General features: G+C 37.8%; 1 protein-coding gene across 1 annotated transcript in view; it reads left to right on the forward strand.

Moving 5' to 3' along the window:
- The first annotated feature begins 6,054 nt into the window (after window positions 1-6,054).
- Window positions 6,055-19,424, forward strand: part of ALG13 (ALG13 UDP-N-acetylglucosaminyltransferase subunit) — a 71,303-nt gene continuing 57,933 nt past the window's right edge. Inside the window, 3 exon segments of the mRNA XM_007466307.1 lie at window positions 6,055-6,135; window positions 7,123-7,285; window positions 8,320-8,458. Coding sequence (XP_007466369.1) covers window positions 6,055-6,135; window positions 7,123-7,285; window positions 8,320-8,458 — 383 coding nt within the window.

Here is a 19,424-nt window from a genome sequence, read left to right on the forward strand (position 1 = left end):
AGCAGAAACAGAAAAATATAAAAAGAATATGAATAAATTAATATGGCAAACATTCATCACAATTTCATTCTGAATTATTTAAAAAATAAAATAGATCCTCATTTATATAAAACCAATATGAAACCACCCTAATCATAAGGATAACTAATGCTACTTTATTTTCCATATTTCCTTTAGATTCTCAGCAATAGCCCCGTGTTTATTTTATTGGGCAAGTATATATGATATTTCTTCTAAAATGCATGTCAGAAAACCTGGGTTTCATATGTCATGAAAAACTAAAAGATTTTGAAAGGGGGGGAAGAAAAGGATTACTGGGTAGCTTACAGAAGGCTGGGCATTGCCTAGTACATCCTTCCTGGTTATCTGACTCTGTAGTGTTCTGAGCCTTTCATTGGATTAGAAAGAGTCCTGGAAATCTTGCCTCAGTCCACTGGTGCTGTCTGAAAGTTATCTAAGTGATGTCAACTCAGAAGTCTATTCTTTGAAGTGGCAATCATGTGAAGTACCTGGTACGGTCCTTTTCCATGAGGCTCTGAGATTGTTCTTCTTTGTTGAAGATACAAATTCTAGCCTGTAGTAGAATCTTCGGGTAAGCTTTAGAGTAAAACAAGAACATTAAGAGATTTAATGGCTGTGGTTAATTTATTACTATTGCCAATTCTATCAAAATAGAGGAGCCGTATTGGAGTCCAGTATGTAACTATTTCATAGGAGTTTTGATGAGGGTTATTCCTGAAGGTAAAACAGTATTATGGAGGGCACATCCATCATGGAGGGCACTGACAAATTGCTGGGGACTTCCCATAAAGCATGCAATTTCTGAAATTTTTATACTAATATTTTACCAAACAAACATAATTTAGGAAAGGCTGAATGCCCCTTCTGATCTGACAACTTTTTCCATGCAACTTTACTATAGTAACAAATTAAACAAACCTAATTATTTCCAGTATCTTGTTTTATAAGGTGGCAGCGCAAATCTTTGTGATTCCAAAGGCCCTCTGAGAAGTCTTAGAGGTTTTATGCATAAAAGTTTTAGTTTTATGTATGTAATATATTCTGAAAATTTTATTTTATGTGTCCTAAATTTAGGAACTGATTTGGGGAAGACAAAATTAAGGGTTGTCAGAGGAGATTTGGTCACTTGATTAGGTAGGATCATGAGTGACTGAGAAACAATGCTTCCCTTCCTATTTAATCCAAGTACAAATAATGCATTTAAAAAAAATACAATGTAACACTATTGTAAGTGAAGAGTCACATTCTATGGGTATTTTCCCCTGAAATAATCAGGGACACAATAAAGACAACTTAAGTGATAGAAGATTATTCTTGTAAGACACAGAATCTTTGCTATTTAGGCAGATTACATGTAAGGTAAAGAATAATCTTTCAAATCGTAGGTGGAAGCATTACTTACTAAATAAAGGAAACAACCCCATCTAAACTGACGCAGTACTCTAAACACTTTTTTTTTTTTTTTTGCGGTACGCGGGCCTCTCACTGTTGCGGCCTCTCCCGTTGCGGAGCACAGGCTCCAGATGCACAGGCTCAGTGGCCACGGCTCACGGGCCCAGCCGCTCCGCGGCATGTGGGATCTTCCCGGACCGGGGAACGAACCCGTGTCCCCTGCATTGGCAGGCGGACTCCCAACCACTGCGCCATCAAGGAAGCCCTTTTTTTTTTTTTTTTACTCTAAACATTTTAACGTATTTCGTAGCTTCTTTTCAGCCTCAGGTATTATAAACGAAGGCAAATAAAATTCACTTTCTACGTTTTGTCATTTTTTTTAATACTCTCATATTCCTTTACAGGATCTGTGAGGTCGAAATAATTTTCATAATAATATTAAGATGTTATGTGTTTTTTGTTTTTGACTCTCATCCTTCTCAAATTCATGAAATTTGGTGTCAAGAAAGGGGTAGCAGTATACCATTCCTCACGTAAGTATAGAGTGGAGTTTTCCAGAGGTTTTGTGATGTGTGATAATGCAATGTATTAAATGTCAAAGCAGATACAAGCATCCAGCTTTCTTCTGTAAGGCAAGATAGTAAACAGATTTGCAAAAGTGTGAAAAATGCTATTCTTTGCATGAAAATTTTTGTTTTGAAAAATATAGTTATTTTTCAGAAAAATAGGTCACTTATGTCAACATGCAACGTGCTCATCATTACTACTTTCCAATGAATCGATAAATATTTTTAAATTTTCTCATATTTTAGTCTCTAATATGGTAAATTTCAATAGTTATAACTAACATTATAATCCACATAAACAAAAGCTCTTTGAGGTTCTCAATAATTTTTAAGCGTATAAAGGGTTCTGGAACCATAAAAGCTGCTTCAGGAAAAAAAAAAACTATTCTTTTTCCTTGAAAAACAAAAGCACATATACTGTTGTAATTCTCTGTCACTGTTACTCTTTGAAGAGCCTCAACCACCCATACTAATTATAACTTTTAACGAAAGTGACTAATTTCTAATTTAAAGAGAAAAGTGCAGGGTGGATATAATTGAGAACTGTCTGGCATATATAAGCATGTTAACAGACTAGCAGAGTTTAAGACTACACATGACAAAACTTTCTATAGCCACACAAATCCTTTTGATAGCTTCCTAAAGTGGAAAAAATGAACAAATTGATTACACAACTCCAAGACAGAGCTTCTCGATAGTATTTCAAATAAGAAGCAAAAATATATAAACTTAGAATTAGGCTTAGTTTAAATCAATGTTGCAATATTCTGTTTTACTTAAAAAGTACCGAGCTGGGGGCTTCCCTGGTGGCGCAGTGGTTAAGAGTCCGCCTGCTGATGCAGGGGACACGGGTTCACGCCCCGGTCTGGGAAGATCCCACATGCCGCAGAGCGGCTGGGCCCGTGAGCCATGGCCGCTGGGCCTGCGCGTCTGGAGCCTGTGCTCCGCAATGGGAGAGGCCGCAACAGTGAGAGGCCCGCCTACCGCTTAAAAAAAAAAAAAAAAAAGTATCCAGCTGTGCAACAATTATCCATTAATTAACTCGATTTAATGTCAGTACACACTTTTTTTGTTTGTTTGTTTTGTTTTGTTTTTGGTGGTACGCGGGCCTCTCACTGCTGCGGCCTCTCCATTGCGGAGCACAGGCTCCGGACGCGCAGGCCCAGCGGCCATGGCTCACAGGCCCAGCCGCTCCGTGGCACGTGGGATCCTCCCAGACCAGGGCACGAACCCGTGTCCCCTGCATCAGCAGGCGGACTCCCAAACACTGCGCCACCAATAAGCCCAGTACACACTTTTTAAAAAGGTGCTTAAAAATCCTGCAAATTATCTTCAAGCTGGCATACCAGGAAGCATAGTTACTGTTGAAATAAAGTTTGTCAGAATGCTGATTTAATGTAGTTGAAAAGAAATGTACATTTTTCATAATCATAAACATTTTTAGAAATAATGTTAACTTATTTGATAAGTAAGCCTGTGTAAGTTTAGGGAAAACACACCCAAGTAAAATAAAATGCATACTTAACACTGACAAAACAGAGAAAAGACTTAATTACCAAAATTTTATATCAATTATGTAATCTTGGGTTCTTAAAACGTTTCTGGATCAATTTCTGCAAGAAGATATTTTAGTAAAGTCTAGAACATTTAAAGTATTAATGTAACCAAGCAAGGGCTTGTGTGCCCATGCCACAGAAAGCCAAACTCTCACAGTGGGAGTTTGCAGCAAAGTAAGGGTTTATTTGCAGGGCACCAAGCAAGGGAGTGGGATACAAGTCTCATATTCACTCCATCTTTGTCTGAGTTGGAGATGTTTTGAAGGGGAAGAACAAAGAAACTGGAATTAATCATTGTCTTGTGATATTTCTGTGACATTTCTTAAGCATGATTTCAGGAGTCAAGATGTCTCTGGTTTAGGATTCTCTGGCCATGTGGTCCATGGCTCAGGGGTCTGTGAGCTCATCTTGCCCTGGAGAAACAGCCTGAGTTTTTAACGTAATGATGATATCTACAACAACAGCAATTTTAGTCACCTGACTCTGGTTGGTTAGTGTTCAGTTAGCATAGGATTGAGGTCAGAGGGCACAAGAAAGGGAAAAAAGTTTTTTTTTTTTTTTTTTCTTGCGTTATGCGGGCCTCTCACTGTCGTGGCCTCTCCCATTTGCGGAGCACAGGCTCCGGACGCGCAGGCCCAGCGGCCATGGCTCACTGGCCCAGCCGCTCCGCGGCATGTGGGATCCTCCCAAAACGGGGCACGAACCCGCGTCTCCTGCATCGGCAGGCGGACTCTCAAGCACTGCGCCACCAGGGAAGCCCGGGAAAAAAGTTTTGAACAGAGAGATTAATCATTAACTCGGTAAGGAAACTGTTTTAGCGGGGCTCAGTTTCATTAGATATTCAATTTTCTTATTTTCTGGAAATTTAAGACTATTCAATTTCTGTATGTGCTTATTCTCTCTATGAGCTCATCAGAACAGTGCTCCTTTAATTTATATCTTCCAGATATAGGAAAAGATATCATAGACACAAGATCTTTCTGAATTACAGAATATTTTAGAATATTTTTTGTCTTTATATTCCAATAAATATTCATACTTTATTCCTCTTATTGGGCAGAAAATATGCTTATATTTTATTATTTAACCATGATCTTTCTACACTTATTGTTATTATGAAACTAGTTTTATTAATTCATGAAATTTGGTATCAAGAAAGGGGTAGAGCATACCACCCCTCAAAAAGACATGTACTCAAGCTACAAGATTTAGAGAAACAGTCTTGTTAGAAATAGGCTTAATAGGTTTTTTTAGCCCATGTTCTAGGCTTAATTCACCTCTAATCCTTCTCGTGTTAAAAGAGTTTCTTCTCATACCTTCCCTTCTGTATTTAACCAGGCAGAGCAAAACATCCATATTAGCTAAACTGAAATTTTAAGTAGGAAATACAGAAAACATTAGAATGAGATAAAGCAGGCAATGATCTTAGTAATGGTGGTAGGACAAAGGAGTCTTGAGAAATCGCCTCTCCCGTACCTGATTGCCTAAGTATAATATATATGTGGTATTTATTCATGCTAATGTATAATTTTACATTTTATTATAATTTAAATTTATGGTAATTCTATGTTTTAAATGGTTCAATGACAGAGATGTAGGCTTCAGGCCTTAAAGCCTCTATTTTTTTTTTTTTTCTTAGAGAATGGACTTGAGGATATGGGGAGGGGGAAGGGTAAGCTGTGACAAAGTGAGAGAGTGGCATGGGCATATATATACACTACCAACGTAATATCAATAGCTAGTGGGAAGCAGCCGCAGAGCACAGGGAGATCAGGTCGGGGCTTTGTGACCACCTAGAGGGGTGGGATAGGGAGGGTGGGAGGGAGGGAGACGCAGGAGGGAAGAGATATGGGAACATATGTATAACTGATTTATTTTGTTGTAAGGCTGAGGCTGACACACCATTGTAAAGCAATTATACTCCAATAAAGATGTTTAAAAAAAAAGCCTCTATTTTACACACAATGCTTGCTAATGGAGCTTACTGTTTCTCTGCAGCTTCCAAAACTCTGTAGGGCTCTGGTTTCTTGAGAACCACAGTTGGAAGAAGAGCCCAGGCTAATGAGCGATTTTTAAAAGGCACTTTTTTTTCAGATGCCCTCAACAGACTTGAAGTAAAACCATCTCTCAAATGTATCTTGGCTAAAGAATCCCAAACTTCTATGTCATTAAAAGAGCTGTGGTACCCGAGCAAGGATGCAAACACAAGGGTGTGAGGCTTCATGATTATTTTTTTTAAACCCCACTTTTGAAAAAAATAAATTTGTCAATTCCCCACCTCCTTAACTGTGAGGGTCCCACGAGCTTCTACACGCAAAGGGCTTACAACAGTGCCCCGCACATTGGCCAGGAGCATTCTTCGCTCCCAACTCGTTCCCGGCGACACAGTTCAGGTGGCTGCTGCCCCCTGGAGGCCACGCCCGACTTCCGCCTCCCGCACCTAGCGCAGTTACGGCGTCCACGTGGTCTCCGCTACGTCACATCCGGCCCTTGATATTTGTGGTTGTGGGTCACGCGCCATGAAGTGCGTGTTTGTTACTGTAGGGACCACCAGCTTTGACGACCTTATTGCATGTGTGTCAGCGCCCGACAGTTTGCAAGTGAGTGGGGAAGGCGAGCGGGAGGCGAGCGGGAGGCGGGCGAGCGGCGGCTGGGCTCCCCGCGCTGAGCTCGCCCCTCGCCGCCACCAGCCTGACCGCTAACCTCGGTAACCTTGCCTGACGGTTGCACTCGGGAAGAATCCCTGGCAGCTCAATCTCTGGTGCCGCCGCCCATCAGCCGGCTCCTCCCGGCGCCTGACTGGGCCTTCCTCCAGCTCCCCCGGTGCTTAGGGTCCTCCGCCTCCTCTTCCCGTTCCCTACAGCCTTGCCGGGCCGCTCCTCCCCTCCTTTCTCCGGCTCCTCCTTTCTCCCGGATTTTCTCCGCGGATTCTCCGCCTCCGCCTCTCCATCCTCCGGCTTAGCCTCTCCTTCCAGCGGCTCCGCCTCTCTGAGCCGGGGCTCCGGCCCGCCTCCCGGGCCCGTGCCTGTGCCCGCCTCGCTGGCCCCTTCTTGGGGCCGCGCGGTCGACGCGCTCCGTCGGGCTCTGCCCGGCCCGACCCGGCCGGTCCGCTCAGCGCCCTGCCCCAGCCCTGCCCCGCCGCGCTCGGGCCGAGGCCGCCGTGCCTTACCTCCGGCTCAGGCACCCTCGCGGCCGGCGTCCACGCGCGGCGCGACATCCCCCGAGCGCGCCCTCTTCTTAGGGCTCGTGGTTCGCGCAGCCCCAGCTGTGTGCTACGACGACGCTGTTCCTTGCTCTCCCTCCCTAGTTTGCGACGCCTTTTTCAGAGTCTTTGCGTTGGTCTCTTAGTTCTTGCTGGGCCATTTCTGTCACGACGGGATGAGCTGGGGCGTTTAGATCCCTTAGGGCTAGTGAGGTGCCAAGTCGGGGCCCGGGACGGGGGGGGGGGAGGGGGCCATTTGAAAAACGGGCTCCAGTTCGACTATTTATTCGGCAGCTCGTGCTCTGATTGGGTGGTTTGTTGTCGATATTACTGTTTTTACAGTAGCCTGTTTAAAAGGCCCGCTTTTTCTTTTTTCCCTTTTCAGATAATCCAGAGCCTCGGTTACAACCGACTTGTCCTACAAATAGGTAGAGGAAAGGTGGTACCTGAACCATTCAGTACGGAGTCATTTATTCTGGATGTTTACAGATACAAGGATTCATTGAAAGAAGATCTTCAGAAAGCAGATCTTGTTATTAGTCACGCCGGTAAGGTGCCGTAGAACTGTCCGGTTTGGTTTTTGATAGACAACAAATAAGAACAGAAACTCGAACCTTTCTGATGTAAAATAAAATAACTAGGGTAACTCACCGGTAGCCCTTTTGAATAAAATACTGATTGTAGTATAGCAGTCGGGAACATTATTGGAGAGAATTTATAATTCTGGGTGATAGAAAAAATGGGAAATCAATCACTGAAGCCCAGCTTTACAGATTACAGAACTGTAAACCTTAGGGTTTACAGAAACCCTAAACACAGGCAAAATAAGTTATCCAATAACATGTGTCAAGAGTTGTCAGTGGGAATTAGTATCTGGGCTTAGGTCTGCAGGAACGTTCAGCCAGCTAAGTGGTCGGATTGGTCGTTGAGAATTTGGCTTTGGAAGATTTTTTACATTTCTATTAAAAGGTTAAGTAATTTGTCCAGTCAGTAGGCGGCAGACAGATAACAGTCTGGTGCTGGTATCGTCTACCCAAAAAGGATTTGTCTGCTCGCTTAGCAGTCTCCTCGCTCCCATTTAAACTATCTAAATGAGTTTCGAGTTAAAAGTTGAATTGACCCAAATATTGTATATATGCATGTTTGTGGAGATTTATCCTTGACTATTTTGACAAGCATACTCATAACGAGTGGTCAGAGTTTTCCTTTATTGGTGCTTGTCACTATTGAAGGCTTGCTTTTTTACTTGTGTTTGAATAGAAGTGCAGTATGGCTTCATGTACAGTAAGTTGAACCTGAATCTTATTTGGATTCAAGGCCCATGCCCAGGGCATACTACTAGAGGGCAAGTTGCAAAGCACTGATATTGTTGGCAGTGATAAAGAATGTGTTTTTCAAGTCAGGTTTGTAACACTAGAGACCACTCATAACTGTTTTTTGTCATTTTGGATGTATAATTAAAAGGCTTGATTTGTAGTGTTGCCAACTAAATTTTTCATCTTTTGAGGTCTAGTTATAAGGCCTGGTGAATCATTGTAACTTTTTTTTAAACTGTGTTAACAAATTTGGTATATTTTTGTAGGTGCAGGAAGCTGTTTGGAGTCTCTGGAAGAAAGAAAGCCACTCATAGTGGTTATAAATGAAAAGTTGATGAACAATCATCAGCTGGAATTGGCAAAGCAGCTACACAAAGACGGGCATCTCTTTTACTGTACCTGCAGGTATACTAGAGACTGATTATTTGACCTCTTAATTCCTTCGTAGCTATTCTTACCCACCTGCCTAACCCACCTGTATCTTTGATCTCTTACCTTCTCCCACTTAGCAAACATTTTGATTTTCTCACCTGTAAAACCTGCTCATTTGTCTTCTACTTTGTGATATCTGTGTTGTATTTCTTTCAGTGTCTGTGCTTATTTCATTGCATGTGAATATCTGAATGTGTGTGTGTGTGCACGTATCTGTGTGTATTCATCTGGGTGTGCAGGTCTCTGAGAATATAAACTTTTGCGTTCATTATTTTTCATTATTTAAGGAAGGCATTTGCTTATTTTTAATTAAGGTTTTGCCTTCAGTAAATCCACTGGAATCCCTAAATTAAATTTACTCATTCATTCATTCAACTATACCTAATACATGGCAGGCATTGTTTTTGGTGCTGTGGATAACAGTGCTAAACATGACGTAAAGTCCCTGCTTTCATGGTGCTTACGTTCTAGTGGTGGGAGATAGACAGTAAACAGTTCATAAATAAGCAATCGAGATAATTTCATATGGTGAAATGTGTTATGAAGAAAATAGGGCAGGGTGATGTGATAGCTGGGGTGAAGACTAATTAGAATGGTCAGGGAAGGCATAACTGGGTATATGCCATTTGAGCTGAGACCTGAATAACCAGGAAGAACCAGTCATGTGAAGCTCTAGAGGCAGAAGGAACAGTAGCAATTGCAAAGGCCCTAAGTTGTGAATGAGCTTGGAGTTTGGTGTGTTTGAGGAACAGAGGGTTAGTGTGGCAGGAGTACAGTAAGCAAGGGAGAGAATGTAGTATGAAGATAAAGCTGGGTGGGGATAGTTCACAGAAGAGTTCTGATTTTATTCTGTGTTTAATAAGAAGCCATGGGAGTATTTTAAGCAGAGGAATTGCTTTATGGTAAGGAGTATTATTTTCTAGAAGTATATTAGAATTCAGCAAGAACTGATCAACATCACAATAGAAGGATGAAGAAAATTGCTGGTTTTCTATTAATTCTTCTTCAAACACTAGAAGCTTGCCAAAGGGTCAGGTCAGTAATTCCCAATTGTTTGACTTTAAAAGCTATCCTAATTTGATGTTTTAAAAAGAAAAGACCTCATAGAAGTATTACAAAATGCATAGTTCTTATGTTATAATAAATTGAAATTAATTTGAAAATAAACCTTAGAAAAAACTGGTTAGAACATAAGCTTTTCTTTTAATTTTACTGCTTCTGTGCAGTCTTCTGCACTCAGTAAATACTTGTTTATTCATTATTTATTGGGCACATACTGTGTGCCAGGCATTATTCTAGGCACTTGGCATCATCAGTGAACAAAAACAAAGTTTCCTATTCTCATTGAGAGGAGACAGATTCATTGATTGTTCCAGGAGCAATGGTTGGTGTCCTAATCCCTATAATGATGGAGGAGAGGGAATGTCAGGGTGGCTTTGTAATATAGAAGCCATTCTTAAAATATTGTGAGTCAGGGGAGAAGCTAGATAATCAGAATTATGTGGGCTTCAGATAATGGGCATATCTGTCCTTAGGTAGTTGAGATTGTTAGGGGTTAATACCATTTTTGAAGAGGAATCAATGTTCATCTTCCTTGGTTTATGCAAGTCAAGTTTTCCAGACACTTTTGATTAGTATTTTCATTCTAAACATTAAATCAGCTTCGATTTTTATGTTAGTACATTAAAAAGGGGAAAGCATTGATTTCATAGACACATCCTGACTCTCAGGCTGAAAAAGGAGCTGTACAAATCTCCAATTTATTAATTGTTTTCAGTTTTAGAAATCTTTTTTTCTTTTATTAATTTCAAGAAAGTTGCACACGTGGATGCCATAAGGAGAATCAATAATTGGTTGTATTTTTATTTTAGGTATATCATTTATTTGTCCCAAATGTAGGCTGGATGATTGTCTGTTCTAATTTAAGTGGCTGGTTTAATTAAATTTCTGAAGTAATAGTTTTATGTTGTGGGTCTGAACCTTATTTCCAACGTGCATAACGATTGTATGTTGCTTAGTTATATATGGATTTATGGTAGTAAATTACTAGCAAAAATTATTTCACAATCTTCATGCATGGTCTAGTAGTCTCCCCAGCTTATTGTTCTTGTCTTGCAGCTGTTACTTTTGGTTTCATTTATTCTGTTTTCATAAATTGAGTTTGCTTCAAGTTATATCTGCCCAGTCCTGAGAAGTGTTCCAAAGCCATGTGACCACATCTTTCATGAAATAACATTTCTGAAATATTTCAGTTGATGTAAAAGATAAAACGTTGAATTGCTATTGACATGTAATGCACTTTGTATTATTTTATTATTATTGTGTATACCTATAACATTAAAATACATTGAAATTCACATATACAGTTTGAGAAACATCACAATATTCTTGGAAGTTAGATTCAGTCATCAAGTGGGCAGCATTGAATTATGGAATTTTCTCCCATATTACCTAATATTTTTCTTCTTTTGTTTTAGCATGCTTCCTGGGCTGTTACAGTCAATGGACTTTTCAACACTGAAATGTTTTCCTCCTGGCCAGCCAGAAAAATTTTCTGCATTTTTGGATAAAGTTGTTGGATTGCAAAAATAAACACTAAACTCTCAAAGCTTTAAAAACACCCCTTAAATTCAACTTATGGAATGTGGTTAAATCAAATTAAATATAGAGTATATATTTGTAGAATAATATAAATTAATAAGTCTCCTACATCTGTAGAATGTATAGAAAATTTTATGGTGTGAATGTTAGCATTTGGGTCCAAATTCTAATTGCAATTTCACAAATTTATTAGATTTTTCCCTATTCTTCATGTTTTAGTAAAATAAATATGTAGTGAGCATTCACACGTTTTATTCTAGAATCCCAAATGGATTTGGAATCATGAAAAAAATGAATTAAATATGAAAACTTTGACAAAAACCTCAAATGTAGTTAATTTGATATTAGAGTAAAAAATGAAACAGTAACAAACTTGTAAAGAATATTTGAGTCAGAATCTTTAACTTCATAATCCAAGGAACCAAATTTAAAAAAAAAACCAACAAAAATGATGGATTGTGTTCTGTGAAATAAAAAGCTCAATAATTACCTTAAAAAGATTAACTATCAAGTCAGTTGATCTATTGTACTTCGAGAAACTACTGTTATCCTGAAGAATAGAGTGGAGTGGATGTGTTCACTGTTTTCCTGTAAAATATGAATAGAAAGTGACAAAAATATTCTTGCCCAATGTCAAAGCTTTACTGGTTTGAGAAGAGTAAATCAAAAAGCACTTGTGCCAATAGGACTTGCTGTTATTTTTTAAGGACCCCCCCCCCACAGTGGTGTGGAAACATTTACTGTAGCGTCATAGAGGAATTTATGCCCTTATAAAGTTAGTTTTACAAATGAATAAATGATCTGATGTGTGTAATGGCCTAAATATATGGCTTTAAAGTTCACATAACTCAAAATAGATACTTTATGAAATTCTGATTATGGTAAGTGGTTTCAAGACCTATAAAATAAACTAGATTATCCATTAAGTATTGATAGTTTTCTGGTAGAAAGTTTAGATATAATTCATCCATAAAAATAGAGCATTCACTATAAAGATTGATTTTTGATTGTATTATCCCAAAATGTTGAATATTCTAAACATTTTATTTGGGATACATTATATAATGTTTCTGTAGATTTATTTTCCTGATTGTGTTTTACTTAGGCTAATACTAAAATAAATTCTTACTAATGGTAGAAGGTGGTGGCTGAGAAGTACTCCGGGTAGCAGGAGGATACCAACTTGGATTAAATTTTGCTGAGAATAACCTAAAAAGTGAGTAATATACGCAGTTGAGAATTCATAGCACCATAATCATAATTGTATATTAATGTTAACCTAATGCTGTAGGAAAGGCCTATTCAAATCCATAGAGAGAATTTCACTTTTCTGGCCTCTCTTTTAAATATGTTTCTCTAGTTTGAGAAAAAATGTGGCTTAAAATTTATGTTGATCACTCAGTCTTTAATTATCTTATGTCATGAAGGATTAACCATAGAGAATCAGAAACAAGTGAAAGGGTCTACTCAAACATTAGACAACTAAAGAGCAGCATAGGGCCCCATATCCTCTGCTTCTTTCCCACAAGAGCATATAACCCAGATTCCATTATTTCATTTAGCAGAGGCTTAAGCCAGTGGTGTCAATTGTGTGTAGTGACATCTCTTGACTGTACCTTTGTAAAATTTTATATCACTTGTGGGGTTTAAAAATCAAAGGATATCTTAGAACCATTTTGACTTGGCAGGAATCCTCAAGATCATGTAGTCCAATCCCTTCATTTCACAGATGAGGAAGAAGGCCAGAGGTTACAACTTGTCTAAAATAACAGCCTTTGGCAGAACTGCCACTAGAAGCAACTTCTTGACTCCCAGTCCTGTGCTCTTTCTACCATACCATAATATATGTTGTAAGCTTTTTGTTTCTTTATATTTGTTTGCCTAGTATTTATTTTAGTTACTTTAATCCCTTCCAAGGGAGATTTTCTTCATTTCCAGAAGTTTAATTATTTTAGAAGGAATTTCACCGTTCACTAAATTGGGTTTTCCTTTGGTGTATTGCAACCTTAGCTGGGACCTAGAAACCGGTGATTCCTGAGTTTTTGGAATCTAGCAAAATGCCATGGTATAGCATTGATACTAGATTGAACAAATAAAGACTTTAAGACAAAGAATTGTAGATTTTGGGAATTGGTAGAGAATTGTAAAAATACTTAGTGCAAACCATTCATTTTACAGATGAGGAGAGAGGCTAGGATAAATTAATTGCCCAATTAGAAGGGTATTTCTAATTGGTCCTTAAGAAAAAATTCATGGTAATCAAAATTCTATTTGAAATATTTACCCAATAAAATTAGTTTCATTACCTGACAGGGCTTCAGATGTTTGAAATCAATGTAGAAGTGCAATGCAGTTTATGTAGCAGTTTTTTGTTGAGAGGTATTTAGATATCCAGGGATGAGGAAGTGAAAGAGAAAGTTTAGTATTGTGAGAAATTCACATCATTGGTATGTGCAAAGGTGGACAAGTAATAGAAAGTTGATTGATGTTGGAGTAGGTGAAAAGTGATGTGAAGTTATAGTATGCTTGGGAAGTAAGGATTTTAGATGACTACATGCTTATAATTTGGAAGGAAAGAGTAAGGATTTGGTGTTAGGTAAGATAGAACAACTGATGAACTTGATGCAGGGTTCTGTAACATTGAAAAGTAGTCATCTAAAAAAGTATTATCAAGTATTATCAAGTGATTCTAGACACCAAGGCAAATCATGTGGACACAAAGGGCAATATAAAAATGTATACCACTTTGATAATTTGAGGAAATTTTCCAAGACTAAGGATGTCAGGAATGACTAACGATAATATAGATATTTTTCTTGGTCTTTTATTATAGTATAAGCACTTAATCCCTGTGATTTATTAAAAATAGGAAATTATCAGAGATGACCAAAAATCTTCATGTGGTGTGAGAAATGGGACGTATGGCCAGATTACTTGAAATTGTATTTTTGGGAAAGATTTGGACACGGTGGTCCTGATAGCTGTGTGGTAATCAATTTTCTGCTGAACAATTAGTACCATATTTTTATGGGGGAGTGGGGAATGAAAAATAACAGTAACAGTTAACACCCTTGCCTGCTTAGTATGTATCATGTACTGTTTGAAACATTTTACACAAATGAACTCATTTAATCTTTACAGTATAACTCTATGAAATAGTTACTGTTGTTGCATTTTGCAGATGAGGAAACTGAGCTCAAAGCATAATGTGAAAAAGGAGTTACACTGGGCTTCCCTGGTGGCGCAGTGGTTGAGAGTCTGCCTGCCGATGCAGGGGACAAGGGTTCGTGCCCCAGTCCGGGAAGATCCCACATGCCACCGAGCGGCTGGGCCCGTGAGCCATGGCCACTGAGCCTGTGCGTCCAGAGCCTGTGCTCCGCAACGGGAGAGGCCACAACAGTGAGAGGCCCACGTACCGGGGGGAAAAAAAAAGGAGTTACGCTACTGAAGTGTATCCAAAAGATGGTCTGGGAATTGTAATTGGAACACTGAATTCCAATATGTTACCATCATTTATGGGGACAGGAGGACTGTATATTTGAAATCAGGGGACTATTCCAAAAAATTTAGATTGTATGGTAGCCATGGGTATGTAACCTATTTCAGTTTTTACATTGCTATTTAAAAGCATACTGATCGCTGCTCATAAAACCCATGTGGAGAAACTCCCAGTCGGTTACCTGTTTGCAACTTACTTACCAGCTCTTTTGTTTTCTCTGTAAATGTTTGTGTTTGGGGCTCTATTTTTGGTCCTCCTTGTATATTTTTTCTTGGTATTTTCATCACTCCCAGGGTTTCTACTATTGACTCCCCTATCTATCCCCCAACTGTGATTTGAGCTTCTGCATGGTATTTCCAGTTGCTTATAGGTCATGTCACTCTGTTAATTCTCTTAAGCACTCTAAACTTGATATGCCCCAAACTAAAATCATATTTCTCTTTTTCATCCTTCTGAGATCCTTATCTCTGTTAATGGTGTCACCATTTAGTCAGTCTTCCAGGCTTTAACTCTTACATCTCCAACCCTTTATATATGATTGGTCACCAGGTACTTTCAGCTTTACTTCCAAAATGGCTCAAGCCTATTTATTTGTTCTCTTAGTTTTTTTTTTTAAACATAAGTGCATGATAAGAATCTACTTTTTATATCAGTAGGACTCAAGACATGATTCCTGCTCTGGAGGAATTCTTAAGTATAGTTGAGGAGGAACTATACATTCATGCATCCTCTGCCTGAAAAACAGTTGGCTATCCATAAATGATAAATGCACTTCTGTAACTTAGTATTCTTTTCTCATCCTGGTTAGGTATTGGGTCTAGGAAACATTGTCATCTTGCACACATTCATTTCCTACTCTCTTTGACTTGACTTCAAAATATCTAGTATGTCTCTTGGTTCAGGAGAAAGATGTGACCATCGCATTATATGGTGAAGTTTGTAGGATCAAGCATTTATAGGAATGGCATCTAAAACATAGTAGTGCTGATCCTATGTAATGTTCTAATGGTATTTAAGGGTCTGTCAAAGAACGGTACCTGTTGGGGATTTTCGGACAAACATGGTGTTAAAAATCAGAGGTTTATAAACAGCAGTAGCTATAGTGTTTTCCAGTAAAAGATTACATGGAGAAAGGTTTAGGATAACCACCAAATCACACTTAACTCCTTGTTAAATGGTTAATTCCTTACATTTATATTCTAGCACAGTCTTGTATAGTTCTTTGAATTCTTGTGATTTTTGTTGGTGACTAGATAAAAGGTGAGCAAAACAATCTAGCTTCAAACGGGAAAGTAAAATACATGTTTCTTGACATTGATATTGATTCTTAGAAAATATTTTGAGGGGTTTTAAAAAATATTTTGAGGGTTTTTTTTCATGTCTCATCTATTTTAGTATTTCACTTCTAGATCCTTATTGTCTTTATGAATTTTTACTGTATCCTGGCTGAAATTATCTATTATGATTGACACTCTGTCATGAATTTTCCTTTTTTTATGTCCTCCCTGTGTGCCCTGCAGTGGAAGTGTGGAGTCTTAACCACTGGACTGCCAGGGAATTCCAATGTCATGATTTTATTTTGATGGCTACAGTCCTGCTTTCTAAGGCAGTAGTTCTTAAGCTTTTTTGGGGTCATGAAACCCTTCAAATTACTTAAAACTATTGCTTCTCTCTCTACTCACACATATACATATTCTGCTAGAATTTCAGGGAATTTACGGGTACCTTGAGGCCGCCCCAGGTTAAGAATCCCTAGACGGAGGCCAACTTCAGTAATTCCTTGGTCATTGTTCATTAATATTTGATGGTAACTACTGGACTCCTTTATAATTAAACCCTCTGATTAAATACATTTAAGTTTAGTAATTTCCAGTTTTTATAATATAACACAAATTATAAATTTTTCTCTTCATTTAAAACATGCCAAACAACACATTTTGACACTAACCTTAATACTTTAACTCAGTATCTATAACCCATAATGTCTTGTGTAGTACTGTTTCTAATTGATAAAAGGAACTAAATGAAAATTATTTTCGTTTGTAGTAATTATTTTAGGATATATTACATTGGGCTATCTGGTAAAGCAATAGTGTTGTAATTTACTCATTTACTGTTAAGTGTGCTTCTAAAGTATTTGCTGAACTGATAGTCACTGTTAGAATGATGTCTGTGAGAGGCCATATATTGCATCTTTGTTACTGTTCATTTCCCCTTTTGTCCAGAACATGGTGGTGGTTTTTCCACTACTGTATGAAGTGGGTTGATAATACACTCCCCAAATTTAGGAGTGAAAACCATTCCTAAATTTCCAGCCTAAGTTATTTTCTGGATTTCAGTTTTTCCATTTGTGAATTAGTAAAACTAGCTTTCCTCATAGGTGATTTCTAAGACATAAAAACAATTGTGTGGCATGTTTGAAAATAAAAAATGTTGAAATAAGACATTTTCTCTTGGTTAGAGTTTTCGTTTTAAGAAGTAGGAATAGGCTTAGAGATATTTTCCCAGAATTCACAGTATATAGTCCTAAATGATACAGAAAGCAAAATCTTCATTGAATTTCATATTTAAATTCATATTCAGTCTCTAGTTGGGGTTGTAGTTAGAGAATTGAAGTTTACTTAGAGGTTTAAGTGCACGAGTCTTTTCAGTGCATCAAAACAAAGAAAAGAATGTTCTGGTCTTTATTCTCCCTTTCTTCAATCCCCTGTCTGTAGACTGATTGGACACTGCAAGTAGCTTAAAAAAAAACAACAGAAAGCAACCTTCAGTATTTCTGTGTCAAGATGATATATTTTTAAAGAATACTGTTTCCCTTTTTTTCTAATCTGTATTAGAATGCTTCAGGTGGAAGTAGGGAAGAGAGGGAAATGAAAGCAAGTGGCTCTTGGTAATGTTTCTTCTGTTTTGCATATCTGAGCAAGGATGACTGCTCTGGGAAATCAGTTATTTTTCTTTATTGTCTCCTTTCTAAAACTTCAGGTTGAATAGGGCCGTATTGGCCAAATTTTGTTTTGGAACCATTGTATTTCTTTTCCTCATTAACCTTGCTTTGCTAATTCTGTTTAAATGTTCACCATGAAAGGAAGTGACAGGTTCTAGTTTCAGAGTGCTGTTAAAACATGTTTTAAAAAAAGACAGTTTACCATTATATTTTTCAGTAATGGAAGACCTTAAAAAGGTTCTGTAGAGTTGCAGAGAAATTTCCCCCATTGCCCCATATTATTTGGTACTAAAAATAGTTAAATGATTTAGTATTACGCTTTAAAAAAATACTAATTGCCTTTTCAGCAGGTTGTTACAAGTCCTTATATACATGTATCTATTGTTAATTTTTTCAGCTTTGTTGAGATATAATTGACATGTAACATTGTTTAACTTGTGTATCATAATGATTTGATGTATGTATATAGTGAAAAATGATTACCACAATATCATCCATCACCACATATAGTTACAAATTTTGTTACCTTTAAAAACCTAGGTCTGTTTATTTTATTTGATAAGGTAAGATTTATCATTCATTTTTATGTGGACCATTCAGCCTCACAATTTGCCAGGATGATATGTTAATCCCCCTGTAAGCTATTTTTATGGTTAATGTTGATCACAAATTTGATCATCTAAAGGGGGGGCAAATCTGTTACCCACCATTGAATCACAGAGAATCACAGTTCCTTAGACCTGAAAGAGAGCTTAGAGATCATGCAGCCCATCTCCTTTATTTTACAGATAAGGAAACTGATGCAGAGGTTAAAGTGGCATAACAAAGTTCATAATATTCTTTTCATGGTACCATATTGTCTCTTAGAAATTAAAATAACTCAGAAGCATCATTTTTATACATTTACAATTATACATTTGCAACTATACCATATATGTCACAGACAATGTATGCTTTTAAAAAAAAATTCCCGGCATATACCTCGTTTAATTGGTTGAAACATGAAGGAGTGTTATCTTAGAATTAAAACTATCAGTATTTATATGTTGTACTTCAAAGAATTTCCGTACTTCATCAGTGAAAGAAGTAGGCAATTCCAGTTAAAACAACAAATCCCATTTTCAAGTTGAATTACAGTATGGAAAGTAGTTGTAAAATTAAAGCACGTCAATTTTATGACAGGTCAAATGATAATTATTTTAAGTTATTTTTATTTTCTTCCATTTGTTTTATTTTAATCTGTACCCACAGTACAGTGCTTAAAAGGTCTTTAAGGCAATTATTTTTCTTCCCATTATTTTCAAGAATTTAGGTGAAATTGTTCTGGTTCTTACCATTTTTTTTTCTTTTTTTGACCAAAGAATAATTTCTTAGTGAACCACTTTATTTGGCAGGTAGCAGTTAACAGCAGTCAATACTTAAACACTTATGTGCTACGCACTTGACATGCAGTATCTTATGTAATTATTCCAACAACCTTAGATTTAGACCACAGAAAAATTCCTGGAGTAACATTTCTCAAACTTTGAAAATTTGAAAGCAGTAGCTGTAGCGCATTAAAAACCATTAGTAACTTGAATGCTAAAGTTACCTGTTCAACTTTGACTTGACCTTTTCCTAAACCATTTTTCCTCTTACGGGAAACACCAGGTCAAAGTTAAGCAGGTAACTTTAGCATTCCTTGACGCCTTCAATATTGCTAATGGGCATATGAACCTCAAAGACAGGATTATAGTAGGTGGCCTTGAAACTCTCTTCTTAGGAATACTTAATAACTGTGGAACACCTTCTTCTCAGAGCACTGGTTCTCAAAGTGTGGTCCTGGGCTAGCAGCATCAGCATCTCCTGAGAACTTGTTAGAAATGCAAATTCTTGGGACCCACCCCAGACCTGGC

The sequence above is a fragment of the Lipotes vexillifer genome, unplaced genomic scaffold (assembly GCF_000442215.2).
Source record: "Lipotes vexillifer unplaced genomic scaffold, Lipotes_vexillifer_v1.1 scaffold298, whole genome shotgun sequence".
In the NCBI taxonomy this organism is placed as follows: domain Eukaryota; kingdom Metazoa; phylum Chordata; class Mammalia; order Artiodactyla; family Lipotidae; genus Lipotes; species Lipotes vexillifer.